At 47.4% G+C, this 12,678-nt stretch overlaps 1 protein-coding gene and 1 non-coding gene across 2 annotated transcripts; both read left to right on the top strand.

The window, feature by feature from the left end:
* Positions 1-4,701: 4,701 nt before the first annotated feature.
* Positions 4,702-6,718, top strand: AIF1 (allograft inflammatory factor 1). Its single transcript, XM_036356502.1, has 6 exons — positions 4,702-4,822; positions 5,240-5,301; positions 5,394-5,460; positions 5,801-5,842; positions 6,030-6,192; positions 6,528-6,718. Exons 1-6 carry the CDS (start codon positions 4,798-4,800, stop codon positions 6,610-6,612), a joined length of 444 nt encoding a protein of 147 aa, XP_036212395.1. The 5' UTR covers positions 4,702-4,797; the 3' UTR covers positions 6,613-6,718.
* Positions 6,719-9,215: 2,497 nt separating this feature from the next.
* Positions 9,216-9,345, top strand: LOC118648929. The gene has a single exon (XR_004965515.1). It is a non-coding gene; the product is annotated as a small nucleolar RNA SNORA33 (small nucleolar RNA).
* The last annotated feature ends 3,333 nt before the right edge of the window (positions 9,346-12,678 follow it).

Here is a 12,678-nt window from a genome sequence, read left to right as displayed (position 1 = left end):
TATTGTCTCTCTTACTCAATTAGACTGTCCCTGAAGACTTTACATTTGTTTGGTTCAGTGGGCTAAGAAACATGCCTGGCATACAGTAAGTATTCAATAAATATTGTGAATGAATGTATGAATGAAGAAATGAACTCCCCCCCCCCCCCAGGCAATGAGACCATTGGAAGTGCAGGGTTGCAGCTTTCTTCCAAGGAGAGAGGCAGCTGCAATGAAGGGAAGTCAAGAAGTCAGAGTCCCGCCTGCAGGGTCAGGAGCGGATGAGAAGCGAGAACTCCCAGCAGCAGACAGGGACAGGGGAGGGGAGGAGGGGGAAAGGTGTCTTCAGTGCTGGGGCCGGGACATGGAGTCTAGGTAGGGAGTCAGGACAAAAGGGTCTCAGCGAGGGGGACACACTGTCCCCCCCTCCCCCATCCCCTAGCAGTGACCAGCCAAACAGGGCAGCAAGGGAGATGAAGGGTTTGCTGAGGGAGGGCATTTATCAGGGCTACTCATCCTCTGTTGAACCCACAGCAGCGACCAGCACACACACATACACACACACACACACACACACACACACACCTAATGTCTGCCTCTCACCCTGGCTCATGTCCATAAATGCTGTCTCTCTCAACACCACTTTCAGTTCCTCCAAAGAATCTACTCAAATTCCTGAGTTCTGTAGATTTTACTAAAACATGCAAAGGGGATAAGATGAGGTTACATTGTACATTCTAAAGCAAACACGTTAAAATGCCTTTGTTAGACATTTCTGTATTTCCAAGTGCCTCTCAAGCTGCTGAGCTGGGAATGAAGTTTTGCTGCCTTTCCAGACCCTGCACCCATGTGGCCACCCTCCCGGCCCTCCCACAGCACAGACAGATCCAGCCGGCACCCCCTCTCCCCGTGGCTCCCTGTGTGAGACCCTGAAACCCACCAGATGCCGGCCTCAGTCACCTGAGCCTCCGACCGGGTTTAAAGACCACCTGTCCCTGACAAGAGATGTCCCAGGGGTCTTCCTGCTTCCCCACACCCCGCGGGCTTTCAAGATACTCCTCTCACACACACGCAGGGCTCTCCTTCTGAGGAATCTGAAAGAATGTCGTTTTCTCATTTCCAATCTACACTCCGCTCCCCTTCCTCCTGGAGAGCCAGTGGGAGGAACTCTAAGGACAAAATAGGCAGGTTTAGGGAATAAAGAGGGTCCATGGGGGAGGAATGCGTATGTGAAGGATGAGGTAACTCTGGCCTGAACAGCTTGGAGATGCCAAAATGTTTATCTTATAAAGGACAGAAAAAGGCCACAGGATAAGCGGAGGAGGAAGACATACTTTCACAGAGGATAAAGAAAAGTCACAGGATAATGGAAAGAAGGAAACATTTTCACAGAGAATAGATGAACGTTGCAAGATAAGGGGAGAGAAAGAAGGGTCACCACTGGGCTTTGGTCTTTGAAACTGATACTATGCAACAAAAAAACCAAGAGGAAAGCATGGGAGTCCTAAATTAATGAACGGTCCAATTAGAAGGGGTCAGGTTCAAATGAAGAACTGCACCATGCATAAACCGGAGGTAAAGGGGCAGGAGGCGAGATTTTTTTTATTTTTCCCATTAGACAGAGAGCAGGCTTTTCCCATTTGGGGGCCCCTCCTCAGGGGGTCTCCTTTGGGGACACCTCTGCTCAGATGGAGTTTATATATTAGTGGTTCTCAACCTTCCTAATGCCGCGACCCTTTAATACAGTTCCTCATGTTATGGTGACCCACAACCATAAAATTATTTTCGTTGCTACTTCATAACTGTAATTTTGCTACTGTTATGAATCAATGTAAATATCTGATATGCAGGATGTATTTTCTTTTTTTTTTTTTTTTTTTCTTTTTTTAATATATTTTATTGATTTTCTACAGAGAGGAAGGGAGAGAGACAAAGTCAGAAACATCGATGAGAGAGAAACATCAATCAGCTGCCTCCTGCACATCTCCTACTGGGGATGTGCCCGCAACCCAGGTACATGCCCTTGACTGGAATCGAACCTGGGACCTCTCAGTCCGCAGGCCGACGCTCTATCCACTGAGCCAAACCGGTTTCGGCAGGATGTATTTTCATTGTTACAAATTGAACATAATTAAATCATAGTGATTAATCACAAAAACAATATGTTATTATATATGTGTATTCCGATGGTCTTAGGCGACCCCTGTGAAAGGGTCATTTGACCCCCAAAGGGGTCATGACCCACAGGTTGGCGACCCACAGGTTGAGAACTGCTGTTATATATGCTTCCAATAAGCTTCTACATTATTTTTGCCATTTTTTTATAATTTTTTTAATTAAATCTTTATTGTTCAGATTATTACAGTTGTTCCTCTTTTTTCCCACCATAACTCCCCTCCACTCAGTTCCCACCCCACCCTCCCCGCCTTCACTCCCCACCCACTGTCCTCATCCATAGGTGCACGATTATTGTCCAATCTCTTCCCGCATCCCCCACACCCCTATTCCCGCCCCCCAAGAATAGTCAGTCCATTCCCTTTCTATGTCCCTGATTCTATTATAATCACCAGTTCATTCTGTTCATCAGATTATTTATTCACTTGATTTTTAGATTCACTTGTTGATAGACGTGTATTTGTTGTTCATAATTTGTATCTTTACCTTCTTCTTTTTCTTCCTCTTCTTAAAGGATACCTTTCAGCATTTCATATAATACTGGTTTGGTGGTGATGAACTCCTTTAGCTTTTCCTTATCTGTGAAGCTCTTTATCTGACATTCAATTCTGAATGATAGCTTTGCTGGATAAAGTAATCTTGGTTGTAGGTTCTTGGTATTCATCACTTTGAATATTTCTTGCCACTCCCTTCTGGCCTGCAAAGTTTCTGTTGAGAAATCAGCTGACATTCGTATGGGTATTCCCTTGTAGGTAACTGGCTTTCTTTCTCTTGCTGCTTTTAAGATTCTCTCTTTGTCTTCTGCTCTTGGCATTTTAATTATGATGTGTCTTGGTGTGGTCCTCTTTGGATTCCTTTTGTTTGGGGTTTTCTGCGCTTCCTGGACTTGTAAGTCTATTTCTTTCACCAGGTAGGGGAAGTTTTCAGTCATTATTTCTTCAAATAGGTTTTCAATATCTTACTCTCTCTCTTCTTCTGGCACCCCCATAATTCGGATGTTGGTATGCTTGAAGCTTTCCCAGAGGCTCCTTACACTATCTTCGTATTTTTGGATTCTTTTTTCATTTTGCTTTTCTGGTTGGGTGTTTTTTGCTTCTTCGTATTTCAAATCTTTGACTTGATCCTTGTGATCCTCTGGTCTGCTGTTGGGAGTCTGTATAATATTCTTTATTTCAGTCAGTGTATGCTTAATTTCTAGTTGGTCCTTTATCACAACGTCCAGGATCTCACTAGATTTCTTGAGGATCTCACTACATTTATCGGCAGTTTCTAGAAAATTCTTGAAAAACCTAAAAAGTGTGGTTTTGAACTCTATATCCAGTAGTTTGCTTTCCTCCATTTCTGTCATTTGTGTCCTGTTTCTTTGTCTCGGCATTTTTTATGCTTCGCTGTGTTGATAGAGGGGCTTTCTGTGCTAAGTGTCCCAATTACCTGAGGTAGACACTCTTAGTGCACCCCTTTGTGGGCTTTGTGCACAGTCTTGTTGTAGTTAAGCCTTGATTGTTGTAGGTAACACTGGGAGGATTTGACCTCCAGGCCAATTGGCTGTGAGAATCAGCTGTGTCTACTGTGGGAGAACTTCTGCGCTGGAGACACCCTTCTGGGGCAAGACTTGCTTCAATGGGGCTTTGGTGCCCACTGAGTCTGCCCCCTGAGTGTGTCCCTTGTAGATCTGAGGAGTTGTAATCTGGATGGTCCCACTCTAACCACTGGGTATACTGGCTCTTGGAACTAAGGAGGTGCTAATCTAGCCTTTTCCTGAGGCTACCCAGCAGAAGCCAGCTGTAAAGCAATGCAAGTTGCCCTGGGGCCTTGAGGCAGCTGCAGTTTGTTAAGTTATTTTCAGATTACAAAGGGCCGGGCCTTTCATATGCAAAAGCCTCAGTGCATGGCTTGGGCGGGGCGGGGTCCCAGGGGATCAACAGGGCGGGCGGATCGAGCAGTATGGCTGCTCTCAGTCCTGCCTTCAGAGGTCCTGGCAATCACCGAGAGTGTCTCCAAGAGAAAGCTGCCCTCGAGTTCCGACCGATGCCAGACAGTCCCGTTTCTCCCATATGAGTCTGGGTCCCCAGAGACTCACCTGGAACTGGAGCTCAGAGCCTGAGACTCCCTCCCGATAGAAAACGACAACCGCGCCCTCAGCCGCCAGCCCGCTCCGCGCGCACCTCCGCACTTTTGTATTTACTTCCGTACAGCACCTCCTCTGAGTCTCAGTGTGCTTTTCTCTTTCCTTCTAGTTGTAGAATTTCCACTCAGCCAGTCTTCCTGTGGTTCTGGATGATGTCCGTTCCATCTTTTAGTTTTATTCTTGAAGTGGTTGTGCGAGGCAGCAATCTCCGGTGTTTACCTATGCCACCATCTTGGTTTTCTCAAGCTTCTACATTTTTATTGAAGAAATCTGTTAGGCCACGAATTTATTCTTCATCTTCATCAGACAGGAACCCATGAAAAGCAATCTATACCCCGAACCCCATGTTTCACTAGTGTCAGCACAAGCTGATGAGGAAGTGAGGCCTGGAACTAGAGGAGGAGGAAATGAGAGAAAGGGGAAGTTTGGGGGGGCAGCCTCCCAGGAGGCTGTGGGAGAGGAGAGCCATCAGAGACACAGCCAGCTTGTCTGTCTCCACCAGCATCTACTGAGCCATGAACCAAGCCCAGGATTTACAGGGTAGGCAGCTGGGATAGGCAGAAGCCTCAAAAGTGAGCAGGAGCGCCCTGCTGGCGTGGCTCAGTGGCTGAGCGTCGACTATGAACCAGGAGGTCATGGTTCGATTCCAGTCAGGGCACATGCCTGGGTTGGGGGCTTGATCCTCATTGAGGAGGGGAACGGGAAAGGGAAGGAGGGAAGGGGGAGGGGGAAGGAGGCAGCCAATCAATGATTCTCTCTCATCATTGATGTTTCTATCTCTCCCTCTCCTTTCCCCTCTGAAATCAATTTTTTTAAAAATATTTTTTTAACGTGAGCAAGAGTGACAGACGTGGGCCAAGGGGCCAGCAGGGCAGTTACTGGCCTAAGATGGCACGACTGCGATGCCTGGGGCTGGTGGGCCGTGGCGGGGGTACATTAACTTTTGTGCCCCCTCAGGAGGAAAGGCCTTTGGGCTGCTGAAGGCCCAGCAGGAAGAGAGACTGGATGAAATCAATAAGGTAAAAGGGGGAACTAAGGGGGAAGGGCTGGGGCTGGGGCTGGGGGAAGGGGCCCGGCAGAGGGCCTACCCTGGCTCTGGCTTTTCCCACAGCAATTCCTGGATGACCCCAAATACAACAGTGATGAGGATCTTCTCTCCAAATTGGAAGCTTTCAAGAGTGAGGGGGAAACTGTAGGGGTGGGTGGGAGGCGAGGGGGTAGGAGTTCCCCAGAAACAGAGCGGGGAGAGCAGACGCAGTACTGTGTGGTTGGAAGAAGGAAGACTGCCTCCATTGCCCCTTCCCTGGTCGCATCCCTTCCCTGGTCAGCCCCTCGCAGCAGCCCCTCTCAGTTCAGGATGCCTTAACAGGGCACTTCAACCCAAACCCTGCTTCCTCTGCCTGCCCCCCTTCTCCCACGCCTCCCCTACCTAGCACTGGTAGCAACCCCCTTCTCAGTGCTCTGCCCTGCCCCTGCCCTTCCAGCCAGAGCTTACGTCTGCTTTCTCCCCTCACCCAGAGAAATACATGGAGTTTGACCTGAATGGAAACGGAGATATCGGTGAGAAAAGGGGGATTGGGGGTGTGCAGACCCAGGGAGAGGTCTCTCCTACTGTGCTCCACTGGATGGGGATAAGATGGTTTGGGAAAGAGTCCAGCTACCAGGATTAGACGAAGGGACTGGGAATGTGGCGGCACAGGAGAGAGAGAAGAAATCCCCTCTTCTCACCCCCATCCTTTATCTCCAGATATCATGTCCCTGAAGCGAATGTTGGAGAAACTTGGGGTACCCAAGACTCACCTGGAGCTAAAGAAATTAATCAAGGAGGTTTCCCAGGGCTCTGGGGAGACTTTCGACTACTCCGACTTCCTCAGGATGATGTTGGGCAAGAGATCTGCCATCCTCAAAATGTGAGGGACTGGGGGGGGGGGGGGCAGAGCCAGGGTGGCCCTCGGTCCAGTTCCAGCCGCCCTGTCCTGACAGGTTTCCTCCCCACCCTGCTCCAGTCCCTAGGCTCCCCTTACACACACTCAGCACCCACTCCTTCTGTCCTTTGAGGAACCCTTCCAAGGCCTTATCCCCATCCATGGTTCTGGTCCCACAGCCCCCAGCACTCCCACCCCCGTCCTCCTTCCTCCTCCCACCTCGAAACCCTCATCTTCTTCTGGACTTTCATAGCCGCCTCGGATTTATTCTCCCGAGAGGATTGTCCCCTGACCCCTGTGTCTCTTCCCATCTCAACCAGGATCCTGATGTACGAAGAGAAAGCAAGGGAGCAGGAGAAGCCAACGTGTCCTCCAGCCAAGAAAGCGATCTCTGAGTTGCCCTGATTTGTGGTGGGATTAAAGGGCTTCTCATGACTCCAACACAAAAAAAGAAGACAAAATTGTGAGCCAGGGTCGAACTAAAATAAATTCTCCTCCTTCTCTAGATGAAGTCATATGGTCTCTGTTTGGGGATTTTTCCCGGGGTTGGAAAGAAGTGAAGCATCTTTGAGGGATGGGCAGCGAGGATTTGCTGAGATGAGCGATGTAACTACTACAGCAGATAGTTTTTTGTTTTGTTTTGTTTTAATCCTCACCAAAGGATACGTTTATTGATTTTTAATTATTTTTTAGAGAGAGACAGAAACATCGATGTGAGAAAGAAACATCAATCAGTTGCCTCTCCTAGGCACCCCGACCGGGATTGAACCTGAAACCTTTTAGTGCATGGGATGACACTCAACCGGCCAGGGTTACAGCAAATGGTTGTGTATGCAAGGGGGATTCCAGATGTATAAGATAGCCTTGACCTCAAGGAAGTTAGGGGGTATGAAAAGACAGGTACAGGAAGGAAGGAAGGAAGGAAGGAAGGAAGGAAGGAAGGAAGGAAGGAAGGAAGGAAGGGGGGGAGGGAGGGAGGGAGGGAGGGAGGGGGGAGGGAGGGAGGAAGAGGAAGGAAGGAAGGAAGGAAGGAAGGAAGGAAGGAAGGAAGGAAGGAGGGAAAGAAAGAAGAGAGAGAGAAGGAAGAAAAGGAAGGAAGGAAGGAAGGAAGGAAGGAAGGAAGGAAGGAAGGAAGGAAGGAAGGAGGGAGGGAGGGAGGGAGGGAGGGAGGAAGGAAGGAAGGAAGGAAGGAAGGAAGGAAGGAAGGCAGGCACCCAGGCCTATCGTGAAGAGCAAGGATTATCTTGAACCAACATTCTCCATCACTATAAGCTTTATGACCTTAACAAATCACTCAGCCTCTCCGAGTCTTTCACCTGAAAAGAAAGATAAACATGATCCACCCTGCAGTGCCTGACATATCATTAGCCCTCAATAATGTTTAAAATTGAGTGGATGGCCCTAGACAGTTTGGCTCAGTGGATAGAGCATCGGCCTGTGGACCAAAAGGTCCCAGGTTTGTTTCCGGTCAAGGGCACGTACCTTGGTTGCAGGTTCCTCCCTGGTTGGGGTACGTGCAGGATGCAACCAATTGATGTTTCTCTCTGTCTTTCCCTCTCTTCCACACTCCCTAAAAATCAAAGGAAAAATGTCCTCAGGTGAGGATTAACAACAACAAACTGAATGGATGGATGGACAGATAGATGGATGAAAGGACGGGTGTAATTGAATGAAGTAAAGGATTCACAACACTATAAGCCCTGACAATTTAAGTCTTAAATGAGTCTTTGAGGTTCTTTTGGGGACAAGCTATAAAACTGAAGCTATCTAATGAAGGGGGAAGGGGCTTGGCTTCGGAGGACGCTGAGGGCAGATGCTAGGGATACAGGGTCCCTGGACGGCAGAAAGGGTTAGACAGCCAACCCCCTGGGAAGGTAGAAGCCGAATGGCTCAGTGAGACTATCCCTGAACCTTTCCTCCAGGGGGTCCAGATGAGCTGACCAGCAACCCCCAGTCACTAGCCACTATTTCAGCTTCCCTGACTCCCTGCAAAGAGGGAACCCAATTGCCCAGCTTGCTTCCTGTGCTGAGGACACACTGGGCCCCTGAGGCCACCCATGCTGGCCCTCACAATGGGGAAGCCAGGCTGGCATCCTGAAGAATGCTGCAGCGACTTCCCAGCACTTCAGATGAGGATGAGATCATGAGTGAATAAAGTATCTGAATATAACAAAATCAATAGCTAGCCTCTATTAAGCACCTACCTGTGAGTGTGAAAACAAGAAAAAAAGGCCTCCCTTTCTCTTTGCTGTAGCCTTCCACGACTTATGAGAAGCTCCTCTGATTCAAACAGCCCCTCTGTTCAAACTGCAAGACAAGCTAAGCTACTCTCAGGGCTACGTTCTTGCATACATACCCCTCCTCGCTGCTGTTTTTTACAAATCAGGGATAATTAGTAGGAAGTTCCCTTCTCCCCTCCTCTTCAAACAAAGCCTCCTTTGAACTCTTCATAACTTTCACTTTTTTTTCTTTATTGATTAAGGTATTACATATGTGTCCTTATCCCCCCATTGCCCCTCCACCCCCACCCCCCACCCCTGCTCATGCCCTCACCCCCCTGGTGTCTGTGTCCATTGGTTATGCTTATATGCATGCAGACAAGTCCTTTGGTTGATCTCTCCCATAACTTTTATTCTTTGCATGTTTTACATACAGGTTTGGGTGAAGATGCTGATAAAAACACCTCCCTCGGACATCTGCCCAGACTAAAAAACAAACAGACTTTTCAAACACAACCCCTCATGTATGCTCAACTCCAGCCCTGAAGCCCCCCTCCCTTCCTCGTCACCTAGCAACAGCAGCCAAGGCTTTAAAGGGGAGCAGCCTTTTGTTCTTGGCCCTTGTATTGGTTAGCGTGTACCAGGCCCTTTCCCTTTGGGGAGAGTAAAAATAATAAAACTTTCTCGCTGCATCTATCTCTTCCTTTAGTTGTGAATGCTTTCACAGCCCAAGTCACAGTCAAAAACCCTAACATCACTATATACTGGATACCATGCTAATGCTTTCTGAAGCCAGCCAATGAGTCTGCTTAGGTGAACATGTTCTGCAGAAACTTATACAAAGCTGGCAATAGTAAAGCCGTATTACAAGACTTAAAGACATTGAAGTCAACAAGATCCCTGAGAATGACTTATAAGAAAAAATTTTTAAAGATATTTTTATTGATTTCAGAGAGGAAGGGAGAGGGAGAGATAGAAACATCAATGATGAGATAGAATCATTGATCAGCTGCCTCCTGAACACCTCACACTGGGGGTCGAGCCTGCAAGCAGGCATGTGCTCTGACCTGGAATAGAACCATGACCTCCTGGTTCACAGGTCAATCCTCAACCACTGAGCCACGCCAGCTGGGCCCATATGGCCTTTTTCTAGGACTATGGCAAACAGTCTCAGGCATACGATGTCATCGAGGAGTACTTCCAATACAAGAAATGACCAAATGAAGTTGGCTTTTGTTTCTAAAAAAAAAAAAATGCTTTCTGTGTATTAATTCACTTAATCTTCACAACAACACTGGTGACACCAAAAACAAAGAGCCCGGCTGGCGTGGCTCAGCGGTTGCGTGTCGACCTATGAACCAGGAAGTCACGGTTTGATTCTCGGTCAGGGCACGTGCCTGGGCTGTGGGCTCCATCCTCTATCCCCAGTAAGGGACATGCAGGAGGCAGCCGATCAATGAGTCTCTCTTATCATTGATGTTTCTATCTCTCTCTCCCTCTCCTTTCTTCTCTGAAATCAATAAAAATGTTGGTGTTTGTGTGTGTTTTTTAAAGAAAAAAATATCTGGGAATCTTAAATAATTTGTTCATTCAGGATAAGCAAATTGGTTTATATTCACACAATAGACTATTATTATACAACAATAGGAATGAACAAACTATAATTACATGCAACAACATGGGTGAAATTCATTAATATGTTGAGAAGAAGACAGACACTAAGAGCCCTCACTAGTCCTGGCCAGTGTTCTCAGTTGTTAGAGCGTCGCTGGCACATTGAAGGGTCTCACGTTCAATTCCCCATCAAGGGCATGTATCTGGGTTGAAAGTTTGATCCTGGCCCTGGTCGGGGCGTGTGCGGGAGGCCACCAATCAATGTGTCTCTCACATTGATGTTTCTCTCTCCCTCTCCTTCCCTTCCACTCTCTCTAAAAATCAAGGGAAAAAATAATTCTCCAGTGAAGATTAAAAACAACAAAAAAGAGCCCTTACTGTACAATTCCATTTTTATAAAGAACAAAAACAGGTAAAACTAATATATGTTGTTAGAAGTCAGGATAGTAGTTGGCCTTAGGGAAGGCTCAGAGACCGATTGGGCAGAGGGAAAGGAGCGGAAGGGCAGAGGGGAGGCATGCCTGTGTAAGCGAAGGGAGTAATAAAACCAGCCCTGGCCGGCTTGGCTCAGCGGATAGAGTGACGGCCTGTGGACTGAAGGGTCCTGGGTTTGATTCGGTCAGGGGCACATGCCTAGGTTGTGGGCTTGATCCCCAGTAGGGGGCGTGCAGGAGGCAGCCAATCAATGATTCTCATCATTGATATTTTTCTCTCTCCCGCTCCCTTCCTCTCTGAAATCAGTAAGAATATATTTTTTTTAAAAAGAGAGAGTAGCCGAAACCGGTTTGGCTCAGTGGATAGAGCGTCGGCCTGCGGACTGAAAGGTCCCAGGTTCGATTCTGGTCAAGGGCATGTACCTGGGTTGCGGGCACATCCCCAGTGGGAGGTGTGCAGGAGGCAGCTGTTCGATGCTTCTCTCTCATCGATGTTTCTAACTCTCTATCTCTCTCCCTTCCTCTCTGTAAAAAAATCAATAAAATATATTTTTAAAAAAAAAAAAGAGAGAGAGAGTAGCCATAACCGGTTTGGCTCAGTGGATAGAGCGTCGGCCTGCGGACTGAAAGGTACCGGGTTCGATTCCGGTCAAGGGCATGTAGCTTGGTTGTGGGCATATCCCCAGTAGGGGGTGTGCAGGAGGCAGCTGTTCGATGCTTCTCTCTCATCGATGTTTCTAACTCTCTATCCCTCTCCCTTCCTCTCTGTAAAAAATCAATAAAATATATTTAAAATAAAAAAAAAAGAGAGAGTAATAAAATCAGAGACATAAAAGAGGCCAACTCATCTAGGGTCTCATAACTCACTGTAAAAACTTTAGCCCTTATTCTGAGAAAAACAGAGACAGCTTTGAGCAAAGGAGTCCTTTGAGGCCTCCTTTGAAAAAAGGCTGCAGTGTAGAAAATACAATAAACTGTAGGAGCAGGTGTAGACTCAGACCAGTTAAGAGGCTGTTGCTGTAACGCAGGTGAGAAATGAGGATGGTTCAGATCAAAGTAAAAGAAGTGGAGCCCTGACCAGTTTGGCTCAGTGGCTAGAGTGTCGGCCTGTGGACTGAAGACTCCCAGGTTTGATTCCGGTCAAGGGCGGTACATTGGTTGTGGGCACATCCCCAGTAGGGGGTGTGCAGGAGGCAGCTGATGGATGTTTCTCTCTCATGGATGTTTCTAACTCTCTATCCCTCTCCCTTCCTCTCTGTAAAAAAATCAATAAAAATACTTTTTTTTTTTTTAAAGAAGTGGAAGTGAAGAGGTTGAATTCTGGATATTTTCTCAGGATAAGATTTCCTGTCTGATTGAAAGTGGGGAGTGAGATAAACAGAATTGATGAGGAGTCCACGGTTTTTTATTTTATTGGAGTTTTAAAATTGCCATCAGTTGAGATGGTGAAGGCTGTGCATAGAGCAGGTTTTGAGGGTCTAAAGCTCAAATGTTCAGTTTGAACACACTGAATTTGAAATGAACTATTAGATACCCAAGAGAGGAGATGCCAAGTACATAGTTGTGTCTACAAGTCGGTGAAGATACACATTTGGGAGTCATCAGCACATAAATGCTATTTCAAACCATGAGACTGTTGTCTTTGACACCCAGTTTGGGTAAAGGTTAGGAGTGAATACTTGACTGGAGTGGGTTTAAGAAAGAATGAGGGGAGCCAGCTGGCATGGCTCAGTGGCCAGGAGGTCAGGGCATGTGCCTCAGTTGCAGGCTCCACCCCCAGTGTAGGGCTGTGCAGGAGGCAGCCAATCAATGATTCTCTCTCATCATTGATGTTTCTATCTCTCTCTCTCCCCCTCTCACTTCCTCTGGGGGGGGGGGGGGGGATGAGAGGAGAGAAATTGGAGAGTGAGTATGAATGGCTCTTCCAAGAAATTTTACTGTTGTAGCTGACAAGGGAGAGGGGACAGGAGAATCACTAAGAAAGTTTGAGGACTTAAGTCATCTCAGCTATCTTAATGAGCCTCAAGATAGTATTCTTACCCGATTCTTGCTAATTTTTCTGCTCTCATTTTCCATAATGGTAGTCCCTTAATTTAGCCACACCAGCTTAGGCACAGGTCCCCAAACCATGTCTCCACTCATCAGTTCACTGGGCCTGAGATGTGCACCCTGGCCAGTCTTATTTCTCAAACCTGGCTAAATCT

Source organism: Myotis myotis, unplaced genomic scaffold (genome assembly GCF_014108235.1).
Source record: "Myotis myotis isolate mMyoMyo1 unplaced genomic scaffold, mMyoMyo1.p scaffold_m19_p_26, whole genome shotgun sequence".
NCBI classification, from domain to species: Eukaryota; Metazoa; Chordata; class Mammalia; order Chiroptera; family Vespertilionidae; genus Myotis; species Myotis myotis.
This window is presented reverse-complemented; position numbering and strand designations above follow the sequence as displayed.

Excerpts from the sequence above, each read along its gene's own strand:
- AIF1 (XM_036356502.1), top strand. The coding sequence starts at position 4,798 with ATGAACCAAGCCCAGGATTTACAGG. Across the intron at positions 4,823-5,239 it reads CCAAGCCCAGGATTTACAGG|GAGGAAAGGCCTTTGGGCTG; the intron begins GTAGGCAGCTGG and ends GTGCCCCCTCAG. Across the intron at positions 5,461-5,800 it reads CAAATTGGAAGCTTTCAAGA|AGAAATACATGGAGTTTGAC; the intron begins GTGAGGGGGAAA and ends CCCCTCACCCAG.